At 53.2% G+C, this 20,221-nt stretch overlaps 1 protein-coding gene across 6 annotated transcripts in view; it reads right to left on the bottom strand.

The window, feature by feature from the left end:
- Positions 1 to 20,221, bottom strand: part of OTOF (otoferlin) — a 272,506-nt gene that overhangs the window by 202,142 nt on the left and 50,143 nt on the right. For all 6 annotated transcript variants that reach the window (XM_074989057.1, XM_074989051.1, XM_074989049.1 and 3 more), the window contains exon 3: positions 20,126 to 20,214. In XM_074989057.1, the coding sequence (XP_074845158.1) occupies positions 20,126 to 20,214 (89 nt within the window). The remainder of the gene's footprint in view (positions 1 to 20,125; positions 20,215 to 20,221) is intronic.

Raw genomic sequence — 20,221 nt, 5'->3', positions numbered from 1 at the left:
GCACTGCACTGAACTAGCTTGTGTGGGTCCAGGAATGACTTCTCCATAACCTGCATAAGCCGTCCCTCCTACCTCCTCCCCAAAAGCCCATCTGTCCCATGCCTGGGGCTGCTGGGCCAGGGAGCCATTCCCTTTGCTGCACAGTGGCTTACTGCAACATGCTGGTAAACGACGGCTAACACAGCACACCTCATCCACCACGCCTGCTCCGTCACACCACTGCCAAACACCCAGCACACGGCGGGTGAAGGGCTCTGGTGGTAAACCCCTGACAGATGCTCCAGTCTGTCCCCAAGGTGACTGGTTTGGACTGCAGGCTCTGGATGACCATGACAGCCTTTGCGAAGGGCTGGAGTCAGAACTGCTTGGAATTTCTCCAGGTCTGGCTGAGGGTCAGAACCAAACCCAGAACAGGCAATTTGCCAGTTCCAACTCAGCCAAAGTTTGGCAAATACGGTGTGTGGGTTCACATCAGCGTGACTTCAGGACTCAGACCTAGTTCTGCTCCAACCCTGCACTTCCCTTAACACTAAAACTGAACCTTGGCTGATTCATGAACCCCCAACCTCCATCCTGGCTTAGTTGTGAACCCCCAATGACCCTGAACCCCAACCTCAGCCTCCTCTGAGTTCACACGCTGAACACAGCCTTGTTAGCCTGCTTCTGACTGGCCTTCCCATTCCTATCAACACCCCAGCACTGGTTGTGGGCCACCATTGATGGAAGTGGATGTGTTCACCCTTGAGCAAGGTTTGATTTCCAGCATTACCATGTCCTGCCAGTAACGGCCTCTGTGATGTGCAATGCATTGGGGAGGGCTGGGAATTACGGACTGTGCTGCCAGGCATGCTGGGTGGGTGGTTAACAGATTGGAGAACCAAACCAGAGCATTCTGACCATGTAGTCCAATCTCCTGCACAACACTGGCCAGGGACCTGCCCTGTGCAGAGCTTCCAGAAAACCACCCAGCCTCCGCTGAGAAAGCACCAGTGGCAGAGAATCCACCACACCCTTTGGCACAACCACTAGAAATTTGCACTGCCCAGTCCAAGCCTGACCGTCTTCAACACCCAACCATCGGCCCTGGTTCCTCCTCCTCTGCTAGATTGAAGGGCCTTTTATAATGACATTTCTGGGGATCCTGGAGGCACTTATCAACTATCATCATCACCCCTTCATCCTTCCGCTTAGGCAATGGACACGCCTCGAGCTCCTTTGAGCCTATTACTGGGTAGCCGGTGTTCTAACCCTTCACTCCATCTGGCGTCTCTTCTCCGAACCAGCGTTCCCAGTAAGCTGAGTGTTTCAGCAGCCATCCAGGAGAGAGTCAGGTGCCACCCAACTGATCAGCAGAGCACCCACAGCTGCCCACAGCAGGCAGCATGTGTTTCTATTGGCGGTGAACATCTGCACATGCCTCACTAATACTACTGCTACTCGTTCACTCTTGTACTCCGCCTGGAGCACAGGTCATTGACACGTCTCCTCCAGTTCTCTCTGTCTTGGGACAAAACTTCTAGCTGGCTCCAGGAGTGCCCCAGTTGTTGTCCTCCAGTCTCAGGAGATCTTATCTACTCTGTCCGAGGTCTTCCTCCTTTGCGTTTTCCTTGTGGGTTCCATGTGACAGCTTGACGGGCTGTGTTGGATGATGGTTTTCTGAGAGGGTGGCCTGGCCATCCCCACTTTCCTCTCTCGATTTCAGTGTCAATTGGTTCTTGTCCTGCTCTGTTCCAAAGCTCCTCACTTGTGATGAAGTCTTGTCATTAGATGTGACGGACGCACCTCAGGCATCTCTTCATGAATGTCTGTAGCTTGTGGTCTGAAGACTTTTTAGCACGCCAGGTCTTGCTTCCACACAAGAGCGCACTCTTCACGCTGGCGTTGAAGATCCACAGTTTCATCTTCGCAGATAAGATCTGTGAACTCCATATAGGATGGGGAGTCTTGAATGCAGCTGTTGCTTTCCCTATCCTGGGATTAATATCTTCACTTCTTCCTCCATCTATGCCCATAATAATCCCCAAGTAGGTGAACTGCTCCAAATCTTCCAGGCCACCCCCTCCCAGTCTGGTGGTGGTGTTGTTGGACTGGTTGATCCTCATAGTCTTGGTCTTTCCCTTGTTAGTGCTCAGTTCACTCACTGAGGCAGGTCTGTCTAGTGTTGTGACGCTTTATTTCATGCTTTCATGTTAGTGTGAAAGAAGGGTGACATCGTCAGCAAAATCAACATCCTCTAGCTGTTTGTGAGGTGTCCACTGAACGCCTCGTTGATGGCCATCTCTTGTCCTGCTCATAATCCAGTCCTTTGTGATCAAGAACAGGAAAGGTGACCATAGGCACCCTTGCCGCGCTCCTCAGAGTATGCTGAAGGATTCTGTCAAGACACCATTGTGAACAACTCGGCGTGTTGAGGGTTCATACTTTGAACAAACCAAGTTGATAATTTCGGATGGGATGCCAGGGTGTTACAGCAGTTTCCACAAACTGTCTCTGTAAATGCTGTCAAAGGCTTTGCCAAAGCCTATGAAGGTATGTACAGGGCGAGTTCCATTCGAGTGACTGTTCTGTGGTCACTCCGAGAGTTGCAATTTGGTCAGTACAAGATCTCTCACTTCGGAACCTGGCCTGTCCTTCCCTGTGCTGTCTACCAATTTCTGTCTTCATGCTCTCCAAGAGAAGCCTGTGTAACACTTTTCCTGGAATAGACAGTAACGCGATGCCCCTCCAGTTCTTGCATTCCTTCGGGAGCTTGCTGAGGTAGCCACGTTTCCAGTCTTGTGAGATCTCGTCTGTGTCCCAAATTGATTATACCTCATGTTGACTGGTGTCTGCCTACCTGCCTTGATTGCTTCTGTGGGGATGTTGTCTGGATCAGGTGATTTTCTGCTTTTCAGTGGAGCAATGGCTTTTACGATTTCTTCTTCTGTAGCTCTGCTGCTGTTAATCTGCAGCGGCATATTTGCAGGTGGCAACTCCAGAGGTTTCATGTGGGCAGGGCAGTTCAGTCGCTCTTCAAAGTGTTCCTTCCGTCCACTGAGTGCTCTCTTGGGTCTGTTTGAGTATGAAGCATAGGGGGGAAAGCTGAGAGGAAGCTGGCCCCACAGACCAAGCCTTCTCTCACCCAGGACAACCACCCAGTTTGGTATGTGGAATGTTCGGACCACACACCCATTGGGGAAGACTATGCAGATTGTAGCAGAGAGGAAACGCCTCAGTGGACGGAAGAAAATTCAGTCCAACCATGGAAGGAAAAAATTAAAGGAAACATCGCTTTGAATCCTCAGCGACTGATCAACATCCTTAGAATCGCAGAGTCATAGAGCTGGAAGGGACCTCAGGAGGTCATGGAGTCCAGACCCCTGACTAAATCAGGACCAACCCCATCTAAATCATCCCAGTCAGGACCTTGTCAAGCCAGGACTTAAAAACCTCGAGGGATGGAGATTCCACCTCCTCTCTCAGTAACGCATTCCAGTGCTTCACCACCTCCTAGTGAAATAGATTTTCCTAATATCCAACCTAGACCTCTCCCTCTGTAACTTCAGACCATTGTTCCTTGTTCTGCCATCTGTCACCACTGAGAACAGCCTCTCTCCATCCTCTTTGTAATATCCCCTCAGGTAGTTGAAGGATGTTCTCCAATCCCCCTTTGCTCTTCTCTTCTCTAGACTAAGTGAGCCTAAATTCCTCAGCCTCTCCTCATAACTCAAGTGCTTCAGCCCCCCAAGCATTTTTGCCCTCCGCTGGACTTTCTCCATGGCGTTCACATCCTTTTTGTAATGGAGGCCCCAGAACTGGACGCAGTATTCCAGATGTGTCCTCACCAGTGCTGAATAAAGGGGAATAATCACTTTCCTAGATCTGCTGGCAATGCTCCTACTAATGCACCCCAATATGCCATTAGCCTGCTTGGCTACAAGGGCACACTGTTGACTCATGTTCAGCTTCTCATCCACTGTAGTCCCCAGAACCTTTTGACCCCAGTCTGCAGCAGTGTTTGGGATTCTTCTGTCCTAAGTGCAGGATTCTGCACTTGTCCATGTTGAACCTAATCAGATTTCCCTTCACCCAATCCTCCAAATCTTGGAGACCAGCACAGTAGACAGGTTTCCAGCAGCAGTTGCACAAGTGCCAAAGACAGAGGTCATCCTGTTTAAGGTTCTCGTTTATACATCCAGGGATCCCATTAGCCTTATTGGCCACCATGTCATGCTGGGAGCTCATATTTGGCCACTTATCCACCACAATCCAAGTCATTGCCTGTCTGAATGGAGTTCCCCCTCTTGTAAGTATGGCTTGCAGTCTTTGGTCCCAGGCAGGTGCATGTACAATGAACTTTACTAGAATGCATATTATTTCTGGTCCCCCAGCTCACCAGCTCTGCATCCGAGACCTGCTCTCTTCATGACTTACGGCTCCCCTCTTCTCCGGTGGATCGTCCAACTTTATCAGTCAGGGTGCTGTTTTCATCCACACCCTTGGAAAACATGCTAAGTTGAGGTGGGCCACGAGCCAATCCCTGCAGCAGCCAAAGGAAAGGCGACCTCTTGATGAAGATTCCTCACTGATAACGATACTTGAGGCCTGTCAGCTCTTAGTCCCTTTAATACATCCTGGGTAAATTTCCACTGTTCCAGCTTCTTAATCTAAATATCGCTTGGTGCCCAACCTCCTTACAGAAGTCTAAGTCTATTCCATGAACACCGTGACCGTTATTGACCTGACCTGCAATTGGGACCAAGGCTGGGGCTTCCCACAGAGCACAGAGCCAGTGGGAATGTATTGTAAATCTGGTGAAAGAGCTCTGGGCTCACAGCCTATGTGTTTGGGGTTCCTTACCAGGCCAATGGGAAGAGCCTGGGCTCTCAGGAGAAGCAGTGGAGGGAAGAGAGCCCTGTGAAGGGGTAACTGGCATTTTGTTTATCCCCTGCAGGGCAGGATTTGCTTGACAAGGTCCTGGCTGGGATGACTTAGTGGGGGTTGATCCTGCTTGAAGCAGGGAGCTGGACTAGATGACCTCCTGAGGTGCCTTCCAGCCCTGGGATTCTATGAGTCTAGAGAGCTGCAGCAATCAAGAAGCTGGGGAAACTGAGGCAATGGTGGCATGGCAAGCCATGGCCGCCATCAGCAAGAGCAGTTAGTCAGGGAGCTCAGTGTACACAAGGTAGTCCTTGGCCCCAGCCCCAGCAGATGCCAGACCAGCTTATCTCCTAGAGCAGGGATGGCCAACCTGCGCATGCGACTCTTTGAGCCATTAAACGTGACTCCTGCTGGAGCCATACCCTGGGAGTGCTGTCCACCGCTCTGCACACATCCCAGAGCCTGGTGGGAGACGTGCGTGGCAGCAGGGGTGGCGGCTCTGGTGAGTCACTGGCACCGAGTTTGAGTGAGGGGCTGGGGGTGCCTGGCTCTGGGGGAGGAGTAGGGCATTGAGCCACGTATTATGTATTTCCAGAGAGATAGATAGATAGATAGATAGATAGCTGGGGCGAATGGGGATAGATAGATAGATAGATGGGCGTATGGGGATAGATAGAGATAGCTGGGGCGAATGGGGATACGTAGATAGATGTATGGGGATAGATCGATAGATAGACAGATGGGGTGTACAGGGATAGATAGATCGATAGATAGCTGGGGCGTATGGGGATAGATAGATAGATACATGGAGCGTATGGAGATAGATAGATAGATGGGGTGTATGGGGAAAGATAGACAGACAGATAGCTGGGGCGAATGGGGATAGATAGATAGACAGATAGGTAGATAACTGGGGCATATGGGGATAGATGGACAGATAGATAGATAGATAGATAGATAGATAGATAGATAGATAGATGGGGCATCTGGGGATAGATAGATAGCTGGGGCATACAGGGATAGATAGATAGATGGGGCGTATGGGGATAGATAGATAGCTGGGGCGTACAGGGATAGGTAGATAGATGGGGCGTATGGGGATAGAGAGATAGCTGGGGCGAATGGGGATAGATAGATAGATCGGGCATACGGGGATAGATAGAGCGTATGGGATAGATAGCTGGGGCATACAGGGATAGATAGATAGATAGATAACTGGGGCATATGGGGATAGATGGATAGATAGATAGATGTATGGGGATAGATAGATAGTTGGGGCATACAAGGATAGATAGATATATGGGGATAGATAGATAGCTGGGGTGTACAGGGATAGATAGATAGATAGATAGATGGGGCGTATGGAGATAGATAGATAGCTGGAGCGTACAGGGATAGATAGATAGCTGGAGCGTACAGGGATAGATAGATAGATGGGGCGTATGGGGATAGATAGATAGCTGGGGCGTACAGGGATAGATAGATGGGGCGTAAGGGGATAGATAGATAGCTGGGGCATACAGGGATAGATAGATAGATGGGGCATATGGGGATAGATAGATAGCTGGAGCATACAGAGATAGATAGATAGCTGGGGCATATGGGGATAGATAGATAGCTGGGGCGTACAGGGATAGATAGATAGATAGATAGATGGGGCGTATGGGGATAGATAGATAGATAGATAGATAGATAGATAGATAGATTGGGGCGTATGGGGATAGATAGATAGCTGGGGCATACAGGGTAGATGGGGCGTAGGGGGATAGATAGATAGATAGATAGATAGATAGATAGCTGGGGCATACAGGGATAGATAGATGGGGCGTAGGGGGATAGATAGATAGCTGGGGCATACAGGGATAGACAGATAGATGGGGCATATGGGGATAGATAGATAGCTGGAGCATACAGGGATAGATAGATAGCTGGGGCATATGGGGATAGATAGATAGCTGGGGCGTACAGGGATAGATAGATAGATAGATGGGGCGTATGGGGATAGATAGATAGCTGGGGCGTACAGGGATAGATAGATAGATGGGGCGTATGGGGATAGATAGATAGCTGGGGCGTACAGGGATAGATAGATGTATGGGGATAGATAGATAGATGTATGGGGATAGACAGATAGATAGCTGGGGCGTACAGGGATAGATAGATGTATGGGGATAGATAGATAGATGTATGGGGATAGACAGATAGATAGCTGGGGCGTACAGGGATAGATAGATGGAGCGTACGGGGATAGATAGACAGATAGATAGTTGGGGCATACAGGGACAGATAGATAGCTAGCTAGCTGGGGCCTGTGGGGATAGATAGGTAGATAGATGGGGCATACGGGGACAGACAGACAGATAGATAGCTGGGGCCTATGGGGATAGATAGCTGGATAAATAGATAGTTAACACGTGGCTCTTTGCACTCTATCTGTGGCTCACTGATTGGCCACCTCCGTCCTCAAGTATCCCCTCCCCACTGACCCGTTTCCATGGAGGTCACCCGGGGAGGGCAGGAGTGAGATGTGAGATTGTGTGTGCAGAGACGAGGCCAGAGCCAAGCGAGGGTGAGGTGGTCCCATATGAATCCTGCGCACTAAGCAGGGTATCAGTGAGACAAGGAAAGGCGAAGAGACAAACTCTCTTCATCCGTCACAAGGGGGACCCTTAACACCACAGGAACATAGGTGCCACCAGGCTGCCACAGCCCACAGGCCCATCTCCCCTGGGCTACGTCTACACGTGAAGCCAACATCGAAATAGCTTATTTCGATGTAGCAACATCGAAATAGGCTATTTCGATGAATAATGTCTACACGTCCTCCAGGGCTGGCAATGTCGACGTTCAACATTGACGTTGCACAGCACCACATCGAAGTAGGCGCTGCGAGGGTACGTCTACACGCCACAGTACCACACATCGAAATAAGGGTGCCAGGCACAGCTGCAGACAGGGTCACAGGGCGGAATCAACAGCCAGCCGCTCCCTTAAAGGGCCCCTCCCAGACACAGTTGCACTAAACAACACGAGATCCACAGAGCCGACAACTGGTTGCAGACCCTGTGCATGCAGCATGGATCCCCAGCTGCAGCAGCAGCCGCCAGAAGCCCTGGGCTAAGGGCTGCTGCCCACGGTGACCATAGAGCCCCGCAGGGGCTGGAGAGAGAGCGTCTCTCAACCCCTCACCTGATGGCCGCCATGGCGGACCCCCCTATTTCGAAGTTGCGGGACGCGCAACGCCTACACGGTCCCTACTTCGACGGGCGCTATTCCCATCCCCTCATGGGGTTAGCGACTTCGACGTCTCGCCGCCTAACGTCAAAGTTAACTTCGAAATAGCGCCCGGCGCGTGTAGCCGTGACGGGCGCTATTTCGAAGTTAGTGCCGCTACTTCAAAGTAGCGTGCACGTGTAGACATGGCTCTGGTGTCGGGTCTGCAAGAGCAGCCCTACGAGGTGCTCCAGAGGAAGGCGTGCAAAACCACAGTGGGCAGCAGTGAGCTAATCGGCCCCCAAAGGAAGCTCCTTTCGTGGCCCCAATAGTGAGAAAATCTTACACTTTTTATCCAGGAATTTAAAACTGCCTACGGAGCTCTGTGATGAATGAAAACAGAGAGTTGTCTCTCCCGGCACGGTTCCACCCAAGTACAACCCAAGCATTGCTTTGCTTCCCAACAGCTGCACACGCTTCGGCCGCATTGGGGAAGAGATCTTGGGGTTATCGTGGCTAGTTCTTGGAAAGCGTCCACGCAGCGTGCAGTGGCAGTCAAAAAAGCAAACAGGAGGTAGGGATTATTAAAGAAAAGGGATAGAGAACCTCTCCTTCAAACAGGAATTCACTCAGGGAAGTCCTGCACTATATGGGAACTGCTTCTGTTCACCGAGCTCCCTTCTGGCCTGAGGATCGGCTCCCTTGATTTTTAATGGGAATTCCTGCCAGCGTTTGCTAAAAAGCATTAGGCGACTCCTTACTCCTGAGGTGGCTTTGGCTGGGAGGCCACCCTGCCCCACATTTTAATGTGCATTTTATTCCAGGCGTTTAACAAATAGTCGCGTGATGCATTTTGCCAGCACTGCACAGATTGAGGAAGTAAGAACGCTGTGCTACAGAGGGGGAAATTACAGGGGAGAAGAGCTTGGTAAGCGTTAATGAAAAAGGCTCTGGGGAGGAAGGGCCACGTCTGCAGTAATACTTGCTGATGGGGCGGGGGTGCCTGTGACTGTTTCATTCTCCTTCGAGCTCCACGTTCCTGACTGGCTGAAGGTCACAAGGGACAGGAGCACTTGGGGTTGTCCTACACAGAGATCAAACTCAGTGCCTTAAACTGAGGCCTGACCCTGGCCCCCAACATTATGACACAGGTGATGCCTCCCTTACCCCGCAGGCTGGGGACCCGACAGGTCCTGAAGAAGAGAATTTGCAGGACAAGGGAAGGTGCAGGGCTGTGTTCGGGGGCTTCTGGAGCACCAGCCTCCAGCCTCCCTCCCCTGGGGCACTGGCCCAGCCCAGGCTCCCAGAGGCTGCTCCAGGGCTCCAGCCAGCCCCTGCCCCCCCTCAGGGGAGATGGAGGCTACAACTCCTGCTGCATACTAGCCCCCCAGCTCCTGCTGCTGAGGGGCAGGTGGGGATGCCAACTCCCGGCCCCTGCTGCCCAGAGGGCTCTGGTTCCCGGCCCCTGCTGCTGCAGGCTCCAGCTCCCAGCCCCCACTGCAGGGGGGTTCTGGTTCCCATCCCCGCAGCAGCATCCTGCCCCACTACTGCAGAGCTGGAGGGCCTTGGGCTCCTGGACCATGGCAGCCTCCTCCCTTGCAACCATGGGGCAGGCAGGGACTCCAGCTCCCAGTCCCACTGGGGCTCCTGCACCTTCCAGCACCTCTCTCATCTGGCAATATCCATGATGATGCTGGATGCTGCCGGACGAGAAAGTACTGGATTGAGAGGTGTAACCTGTGCTGTAAAGAAAAAACTCACTGTGGGCTCCTTTTATTTCCTTTCTGGTTTTAGAGTCTAGGCTGTTTTTCCAAAACCACAAGAGCAAGACATTTACCTTTTCTTTTTAATGAACGCAAAGGTTTTCAGTCACGCCACTGGGGATATAGAAAAATACCATCTTCTGAGAGGATTTATGTGCAATGAGACACCGAACCATTGAAATTTGAATTGTCCTGAGCATTTTTCAGATGGAGCCCGTATGAGGAAGGGGAAAAGAAACCTCCAGGGGGGGACAGTGGGACTTTGCCAAGAAAATCCCAAGATGCTGAGCAAACTTCTTGTCACCATCTCCGCAACACTGATTTAAACGTCAGCTGGAAGTAAAGGCATATGGACTTCATCCCTCTGCTCGGTTTGACTCTCTGCACACCAGTCACTCAAAGCATTTTCAGGTTGAAGGCTCCAGGATATTTTGTTTTGCAAATGTAGAGAGAGGCGCGAACAAGGTGCGTGCTTTTTTGCAGAAAGGCAAATGAATGTTTGGGTTTTTTTTACCTTTAGAAACCTGAACATAGAACACGGGACGCAAAAGCTGGGCTTGCAGGGTGACGCCACTGTGTATCTTCTCTTCCAAATCTTAAACAAAAGGCCCCTGACTCTGCCAAGAAATCCCTTCACCCACGTTATTGCCAACCAACAAAATTAGAAGTTTTTAAAACAATCACAGCTGAGGGCTGTAGTGAGGCTGACTAAAATAATTTGTTGTTAGGCTTTCAGCCACTCCGCTCCTGTGATAGCAGCAGCTGACAGACCTTCCAGTCACCAAAGAGTTTGGTAGCTTGGCCAGGCCTGGACTTGCTAATGTAAAAGAACCCATGCAGGGAGAACACCTCTCTGTCAGCAAAAGCGCATACTGCCTTAGTACACCATGAGAAAGAAAAGTCACGAATGCAGCGCTCTCAGCAGTGGTCATTGACTGTACATCCAATGCGCCGATCCAAGTAAATCGGGGCTGTTTGTTTCTCTCACTGACGTAAACCTGGATGCTTGTGAGCAAAGATTATTGTAAAAATGACGAGAAGGCCTGTGGCACTTTATCGACTAACAGATTTTTTGGAGCATGAGCTTTCGTGTATTGCACTGACAGCTATTTATTGCCCTGTATTGTTTTAAATCTGTTGTATTTACTTCCTCCTCCACTAGAGACCTTGTCTCCGCTATTCATTGTTCTCCGCAGCTTCCTCTTTGGCCTGTTACGATTAGCCTCCCTTTCCACACTTGTCATTGCACAACCATGCAGCCCCCCCATCCCCCATGAGGCCCCAGCCCTCAGCCTATCCAGAAACTGGAGCCAGGCCATGATAAGAGCCGCCCAAGGAGCCCAGGCCACTGTGGGGAACCCTGGAGCATTCACCTGCCCAAGAGAAGCTCTTGGCCTGTTTCTCTGCCTCGTGCAGAGTGTGTCAGCCAGGGCAGGTGGAGGGTTTGGGGCACCTCACATTGGCCTGAGCTGTCTGGGACAGGTCTGAGGATGGCCTGGCTGGGGCGGGGCCTCAAGGAAAGAAGAGGAGCAGGGGGTTGGGTCTTGTGGCAATGTGGGGCTCAGCCCCAGCTCAGTCTGCCACCAAAAAGAGGGGTGTGCCACCCCCCGGACCTCAAGCAGGTGCAGAGCAGCGCCACAGGGTCCCTATCCCAGGCGCTCAGGCTGGGACCAGGACTTGAACTCCGCATTTTGGGACTGTCCCACCCACCGGGGGACAGGTGGTCACCCCACTGCCCACCGAGGCAGGATGAAGGGGATCCACGGCGAGTTGGGATGGGAGACGGAGAATTACTCTGCTAAGTGGAAGAGATGCTAACACAGCCACTGACCCGCATTCACTGAGGATAGAAGCAGCCCACCCCGCAAACAGCCGGGCATTCGGCCTGCTGGGAGCTTTCAGGAGGGCCGCGTGATGAGTCTGGTCGGGGGGAACGTGCCTTTACAGGGCACCGGAGCCGGATGTCTGAGCTCAGCTCAACCCTGTCAATCTTTTCCAACAGGCTGCCAAAGCTCAGGGTTAAGGCAGCTGGTGAGGAGTGACAAGAGAGTCCAGCAAAGCTGGGGAAGATTGTAGCTGCTGTTTGTGTCACCCACACACTATAACAAAAAAATAACCATTGAGCCAGAAGGGACAGCAATGGTCAGCGCATCTAACACGTGGCACTGCGGCTTCCTTTTGAAAACCTCCAGTGAAGGAGCATTTACAACCTCCCTGGGCAGTTTGTGCTGTTGAAGTAAAACATGGGTCTTACCTAGCACTTTTCATCCACAGCTCCCAAATCACTTGACAAAGGTGAACCGTACCATGCTCCCAATTTCACAGATCATAGAATCCTAGAATCCCAGGACTGGAAGGGACCTCAGGAGATCGTCGAGTCCAGCCCCCTGTCCAAAGCAGGATCAACGCCAACTAAGTCATCCCAGATAGGAAATCCAAGGCACAAAGGGGAGCAGGGACTTACCCAAGGGCATGTAGCAGACCAGTGGCAGAGCCAGAAATAGCCCCCGCATTGCCTGAACACCTGTGCTCTAGCCAACCAGCCACACTGCCTCCTGCCACTGAAATGCAGCCACCTCTGGGGTGGACTTTTGGAGCTAGTTTAAAAAGTGTACGGCAGCACAGTACAGAACTCCACCATGAAACCACTGAGAGCTCCATGCCAGTCCCAAGCCTGGATGAAGGAGGAGGGTTGGTCAGATGTGTGTCGATGCGCTGACCATCAACCAACAATACAAATGTAATCTGATGCCAGTACAACCAAATGTTAAAAGATGCTGGCTTGGACTTTGCCCGGATAAACAAGGTCCGCGATACTAATCGAGCGATCGGGGTTGGGTCGATAAGCTGGCTACTAATACGGTTGTTGAAAGATATCAATGATAATGCAGAGGCAGCGGTGAGAACATGCGGGGAGTTGGGAAGTTGGTTTAAAACAAGTAGAGGTATGAGACAAGGAGATCCAATATCGACAAGTATCTTCATCACACATCTAGGGAGAGCGATGGACAAGATCAAGGAAGAGATAGAAGGGATATCTGTGCATGGGAAAAGAATTAACAACTTGAAGTTCGCGGATGATATAGTTATCATTGAGGAAGATGAGGAGAAACTAGCAAAAATGGTGCAGGTTTTGAATGAAGAAGGGAAGCGGTACGGACTGATTATGAACATCGATAAAACAAAAACAATGGTATTTGGATATAAGGAAATAGGAAGGAAGATCATTGTGTGGATGGTATTGAACTAGAAAATGTAGAGAAGTTCATATATCTGGGGAGCAACATATGATCTAGACTGCAAGAAGGAAGTAGCGACTAGAATAGCGAAAGCAAGAGCGAGTTTGAAGGCGATAGATAAGATCTGGAAAAGCAAAGCAATTAGCTAAAGAACGAAGCTGGGTGTCTTGAAAACGTGTGTATTCAGCAGCATGTTGCATGGATGTGAGACATGGGTGATAACGAAAGATTCGAAAAGAAGAATATTGGTGTTCGAGAGGAGTTGTTATAGAAAGATTCTGGGAATAAGATGGATGCAGAAGGTCACCAATGAGGAATTCTATAGGAAGATACAGCTGAAAGAGAACCTGCTGCAGAAGGTTATAAAACGGAAGCTACAACTATTTGGACATATTTGCAGAATGGACAACGAATGAAAAATCAAGACTCTAGTATTCGGCATAATGGATGGTTGGAATAGGAGAGGCAGACCCCACAGGGAATGGGTAGATGATGTAGTAGATTGGTGCGGAGCTGGTCTACAGAAACTAAGCCACTCTGCACTGGAGAGGGAAAGATGGAAGGAAATAGTGAGAGAGGCATCAGACACCAACGGGCGCTGAGCCCACGGTTATTGATGATGATGATGAGCACAGTATAGGAATTGAGCATGTGCCCAGTGCAGTGTTATACCCACTGGGAAATCTTAGGGAGGCAGATCGGAATTACCCACGCTGGAAGAAACCCAAGGATGAAGGAAACATTTCTGTCTAGCAGGAAGAGTTCTCACAACAGTCGGAACCTCTGTTTTGTTAAAGCATCTTCAGCGGTACAGCCCCTCCTAGAGCCCTGGTCCCAGCATGATTGACTCAAGGGGACAAGCAGTTATTGAATCACAACCACCACAGCCCGGATTTTCCTTAGAGAGGTTTCCCATCCGCACACGAACCAGGCCAAACAGGGTAAGCTGGGGAGAGCTGCCAGGGTCCCAGCCAGCGGCAAGACAACTTTACATGTCATTTCGGAACCTGGCTAGTTTCCCCACATTCTGCTGTTGCTACAGGAATTCTGCTTTTGATTGCTGCCTTCACACTCTGTGACTGAAATGATACCAAGCGGCAGACGGTGCCTGAAAGCTTCGGGGGCGGCGGTTTGATCCAAAGGAGCTCAATTCTGCAGTGACGTCTTTGCACAAAGGCCCAAACAAAGCCTGTAGTTTTGTGCCAGAAAGTACAGCGCAACATGCAAAGCTCTTGGAATTGGGCTCTTTGCTGCCCCAGGTAATGAAATCCGACCCCCAGCTATTGTCTCCCTCTCTGGCTCAGCTGCACGTAGGTGGAATGTTATTTGCGCCGGCCCCTGCACCAGGTTCTCAGCGCTGACATGTTCACAATGCAGCTTGCAGCCCTCCGGTGGGTTGGATAGCAGCTGCGGAGAAGGGGCAAAGAGCTCTGCAGAGCCTGCCCACCCCTAGAGCTGAATGCACAAAGGCAGCCGAGCAGCTTTAGCCCTACTCTACAGACAGGAAAACTGAGGCATAGACTGAGACGTGACTTGCCTGGTAAATCAGAGCTGGGAGTAGAAAGCTAATCTCACACCCAGCGCACTCACCATTAGACCAGGCTGCCACCTTGTCCAGGAATAAGACTAAAGAGAGTGTGAACCTGTGGCTAACCCTCAAGATTTTGACTCCCAGTCCTTACTCTGACCTGATTGCCCTGAGCCATCCTTGCGTCACCCCATGTATCTGCTCCCCCTTCCTGTTCGCACACCTGGCTCCCCAGTACCACGCGCTGCCTCTCAGGTTACGCCTGCGTGGCAAGCACGTCTGAGCCCCAGGCTGCAGACACAGGTTCATGCCATGGCATTAAAATGAGCCGGGTTGACATCCGGACGCTGGCTGGTGTTTGCGGTCTGAAGCCCATCCCTCTCCCCTGGCCCCAGTGCCTGAGCGCCAGCATCCCCCCCCACCTGCACCCACCCGACTGCCCTTCCCCGTCCCCCACTCCTTCCCTGGCACGGAGCGCTTTGAGGTCTGGCCTGACTCTGCAAAGGAGCCACCTGCCCACCCCCCATTCTGATGTTCTCCCCAAAGGAGACCCCCCCCCCGGATCTTGGCTTGGGGGCATTACAAGGATTTGTTCAATGCCGACTCCTGCCCCAGCTGCCTTTACCCCGTGGCAGGAAGCGGAAGCCTCACGCAGCCAACGGCGGCTGCAGAACTTCCAACGTTTCCAGAAGGTGACAGACCAGGGGTTGGGTCCTTTCCTCTACGCAACTCTGGCCCCGTCACCCGCTTTCACCCAACTCGGAATGGAACCGCCCATTCAGTGGGAAAACGGTTCCCCTGGCGTTTCTCTGGCCAGCTCCACTTGGGCTCCTTCAACAGAGCCTGGGGCCAGGAGGGGCCGGGGTTCCCTTGAGTTTTTCCCATCCAGGGTGTGATGGGGTGAACCAACCTCACATTGGCCCTGGGGGTGAGGGCCAGGCTTATAGGCTGGAGAAGGCCCTGCCCCACGGCCCTGCTGGGCATGCTCCCGCTGCAGCCTAGTATAAAGGCCAGCGAAGCCGGTCAGTGGGGGCTGAGCACCGGGGGAGGGCAGCAACCTGCAGGGCAGGACTCGGAGTGAACCTGAGGGACTGGGCCACTGAGCCCGAACTGAAAGGACTGTTGCAGGCAGAGGCCCGGGGCGGGAGGCCCTGTCAAGCATGGGCAGGATAAATTTTATCACACTGAGTTGTGCGGATGTGCACCACTCATGGACATAGGCACTGCCAGCCGCCGGCGCTCTGCTAATCAGCCAGACAGCACCTGAATCTCTCCTGGGCAGCCACCCCAGGGCTCAGCTTACGGGGGCAGCTGGACGGGACCACTGTGATCATCCGGCCTGACCCCCTCCACCATAGCATCCAGGCCGGAGACCTGCCCTCAAGCACCTCCTCCTTGAACCAGAATCGGGGTCTCCGGAAGAGGGGGTAGGACAGAGAGCAGGACCCCCACCCTCACTGCTGCCCAGCTGTGAGTGCAAGCGACAGGGGGCGGGCAGAGGACAGTGGGGAGGTGTGCATGGGGGTCAGGCTTGGGCAGGGACTTAGAGGGGACGGGCGGGGCGAGGCCAGGGCTCAGGGAGAAGGGGCGGTGCTGGGATGGGGTTTTGGGTCACTGCTGCTATTCCTGGCTGGAGACGCTCTTTTAGCAAAACAGCCCATCTCGACTGTCAGATGGCCAGCGGTGGAGCGCGCTGCCCATCCTGAGGCCGGTAGTCCCAGGGGTTAACCCCTCTCCCTGCTGAGTATTTACTCCTCCTCTCCAGCCCCGGGCTCTCTAGCTTCCACTTCCGGCCACTGGATCTTGTTGGAACCTGTTCTGCTGCACTGCAGACCCCTCGACTGTTGTACTGATGTCCCCAGCTGTGTCCTCGGCGGTGATCAAGCCCCTATGCCTGCCCCGTCTGGATGGACAGACATACGACGTGCTGCCTACCCATCCTCCGCCTGGCTGGCTTGGCGTGTCTCTTGGGGTGCCTGGAGAGAGCTCCCCAGGAAAAGACTGCTTGCCCTGCCACTGGTTCTCCAAGAGCCAGGCCAGCTGGTGTCACCCCCTACCCTCCGGCGAGCCAAACCACAAGCGGCCGTCAGCCTGAGCTTGGGCCCTGTGCCCAGCCCAGGGAAAGGATCCGTTTCCAAACTAATTAGCTGTCTGTCCACTGCTATTCCAGGACGGAACAAAAGCCCCACTATGAGCCATGCAACAGCCCCTCCGCCGCGGCCCTTTGAATAATTCACACTGAGCCAGCATCGGGTGTCATGCTCTCAGCAGTGTCTGCGACAGAGATCCCTTACCACACCCGTGCATTATTCAGCAGCACAAGGATCACCTTCCCGGCCACGGCGAGAAAGCCCGTGCCCTGCATCGTCTGGTTCCCCCACCGCTGGAGGATTAACCCCTTTGGCCTTGGTGCTAAAGCTTGCACGTGGGACAGACGCTTGGTCAGCAGGCCAGGAAAGATGCAGGAGGTCTGCATCAGCTCCTGCCTCTGCCACATGCCCCTCACGTGAGCCCAGCAGAGTCCCTTCATCTCCGCCTGTCTCAGGTCCCCAGCTGTGATATGGGCGTAACACCTGTGCAGGGGCCGGCCAGGTCAGCGTGCTCACCCCATCCAGCACAGCAGCCTCGGGCCAGGAAGTTAGGGTTGTTTCAGGCCACCCCTCCAACACACAAAGACACAGACACACCCGTGGCGGCAAAGCAGCCGCACCCTGGGACAGTCAGCACCAAGACGCAGATCTCTGCTGCGTGAGCTAAGGGAGCTGCTCCATCAGCTGACAGCAGTGCTAGGTTGTTAACCTCCCTGTGGCTGAGCCGCCAGAGGGGGATGACAGCATGGCTCTGCTAGCGTAAGTGAGTCTGCTCCCGGCCCCCTTGCTCCTGTCGCACAGCCAGGCTTTCAGAAGCTCTCGGCCGTCTCCCCCCATAGGCAGATTTCAAAGAGAGCTTCTCTCGCCGGACCTGCCCCAAGTGGCGAGGGCTGGACTGTGCTTAGTGAGCCTACCGAGGAAGAGGCTCAGGGGGCGCAGCATGGCACTGGGGTATAAGTAGAGACAGGGAGCGAGCTGCATGCCCGGGGACAAATCAGCAGGTGCTCAGCACCCACCAGCAGTCAAGCTCCGCTTTTGCCCCCTCCCTCTTTTGCTTCCCACCCATGAGTGGCCCCACTGACCAACTCTCCCCCCTCTCCCCCAGCACCTCCCGCCCACCCCAGACCAGCTGATTGTCAGCGTCCGAAAGGTCACGGGGTGGCGCTCCCCTCGGCTAGAGGGGAATTTGGGGCTTAGGGACATGGGGAGACAATTTCTGGCCTGGAGGGGTATTGACTCTAGCAGACAAAAGCCGGACACCTAGCAATGGCTGAGAGCTGAAGCTGCACAACCCCAGCCCAGGGTAAGAGGCAGATTGTTAACCATAAGAACAGCTGACCGGTGCCAACAGTTGCCCAGAGGTGCGGAGGATTCTCCAGGGTTCGTGGGCTTTCACTGGAGACTTCCTAAAGGATTCGCTCGAGCTCAGCCAGGGGTTCTGGGTTCTATGCGGGAACCCTGGGTGAAACTCTTGCCTGTGTCCTGGTTCCTTCCAGCCTGGCCATCTGTGACCTGGGGAGTGCAGTGCAGCTGGGGTTGACTTGCACAGGGTCAGCGCTGCTGGGGGGACATTCTGAACAGCTGATGGCACACAGGAGCAGCTGGTTTTGCAGGCCTGGGCGGTGCCTGAGGGACCTTCCTGGAGGACTCAGAGGCAGAGAGCTTGCCTTGTGGCAGATGCCTCCTGCCTCCCCTCAAGCTGGTGGGAGCTGCAGCCCCCTTGCCCTGTGAATTGGAATCCAGGCCATTCCAAACCTGCTGGCTCTGCAGCCGATGTGCCTTGGAGCACAGAAAAAGTCTATTCTACCTATGGATGGAAAAAAAATAGAGGGACCCTGGCAGCGATGCACACAGGAGGTCAGACCAGACGACCCAGTGGTCCCTGCTGGCCTCATGCTGTCTGAGCACAGCTCCTGGGTTGTGTAAGACCCCCAGAACTTCTCGTTGGTGCCCACTGCAAATGACTTCCTCTGAGCAGCCCTGTGCCGACCCCATGGTCCTGTCAGGGGGCAGCTGAGGCCTGGGATCGGAACAGCCCGAACCCTGCCAGAAAGAGCCTAGATGGAAATGGGGGAAGATACATTGGAGTCCATCAGTTTACACCCACTGAGGATTTGGCCCTGTTTATTCTGAGCGCAGTAAATCCAGGGCAGAGCTTTAGCTAACCAGTCCTGTGAGCGATTAGCTTTATGTGGAGAAAAGGGGACGACATGCTTTGTCTCTGAGGAAGCATGAGTGTGAAACCGTGAGCCTGGCCAGCTGAATAATAGCAGCCAGGGCAGAAGCTCTAACTCCTTGTCCCAGGCTCTGGGAGTGAGTGTCTTTTCCTTCCCTATGTAGCAGAAAACCCTGGTAGAAGCCTCTGCAACGCCGCCTCCTCCCCATCTTCTGGTGCTGTTACAGACAGCTACATCGGCTTCCCAGTTCTTTCCCTTGGCATGAGAGCAAATGCTCAGTCTTTGAAGGAACGCTGCGCTGTTAATTTTGCTGTGCAATGATTCTTGGAGGAAAGCGGTGGCAGACAGAGACGTCGCTCACTAGTCTTCTTACATGGAGGTGATTTCTCCAAGACAACAAGCAGCTGACTGAGGACTGGTGTGAGGGCCAAGGTGACTCGGAACGAGCCAGGCCCGCATGCTGCTGGGGATGGCCTCTGTGGTAGGACAGGTTCACACATGCACATAAAGCAAGTCACATTTGGGTGCAGTGAAGTTAGCAGCGCAGCTGTGGCAGGATTGGGTCCCTGTACCTATAGTCACAGACGGGCTTGTACTCAAGACAGCGATAAAACGAGACCGGTCTGTAAAGGCAGCTAATCTGACTAAGAGGCCTGCCTGGCCCTCATTGCCATAGCATCATCCTTCTTCTCCGCACCAGCCTTGTAAGTGACCTGCTCTCCCCGAAACCCACCTCCCCTCGCCAGCAGGGACATTTTCCAGTGCTCCAGGGGTGGGGTTGGGCTCCGCCCTCAGGGTGGACACAGAACATATATGCCCAGCTGAAGAGAGCCCACCCCAGACACAAGCAGATAAGGGCCTCGAGCTGCTCAAGATACGCCCCCCGACACACTTTATTTATTAGCGTGTGTTGTGTGGGCCCAGTGCATTCCTGCTCAGGGCCCCCAACGATTAGCACCACCTCTACCCAACTGAAACACCCCTTTGGTTGCACAAGGCTCCCAAGGAGCACGAGGCCGAGTCAGGTCCTATTTGATAGTTTAAAGCCGTTCATATTTCACACCCCTGCCCGGGGAACCACCTGTCCAGATCCTCTCTTGAGACAAGTCAAGACTTGCCGGGGGGGCTCTGAAGAACCTTGAGAGCACCGGGAAGAGGGGAGGGGAGTGGGGCTGGGTTACGCGCTGGCTTCTAGGGCCGTGTCTGTGGCACTGATTGCCTGGCCCGGACGTGGGGAGAGAGAACTGGGGCTCACCTGTTGGTAAAGACTTTGCTGTAGTTGAACACTTGTATCTCCAGCATCTCGTTGCCGTCGATATTGGTGGCGATTGGCCATCGGAAGGTCTGTGGG

This window comes from Carettochelys insculpta, chromosome 3 (assembly GCF_033958435.1).
Source record: "Carettochelys insculpta isolate YL-2023 chromosome 3, ASM3395843v1, whole genome shotgun sequence".
Taxonomy (NCBI): Eukaryota; Metazoa; Chordata; order Testudines; family Carettochelyidae; genus Carettochelys; species Carettochelys insculpta.
The sequence above is the reverse complement of the archived record's forward strand: the minus strand, read 5'-3'. Positions and strand labels throughout refer to the sequence as shown.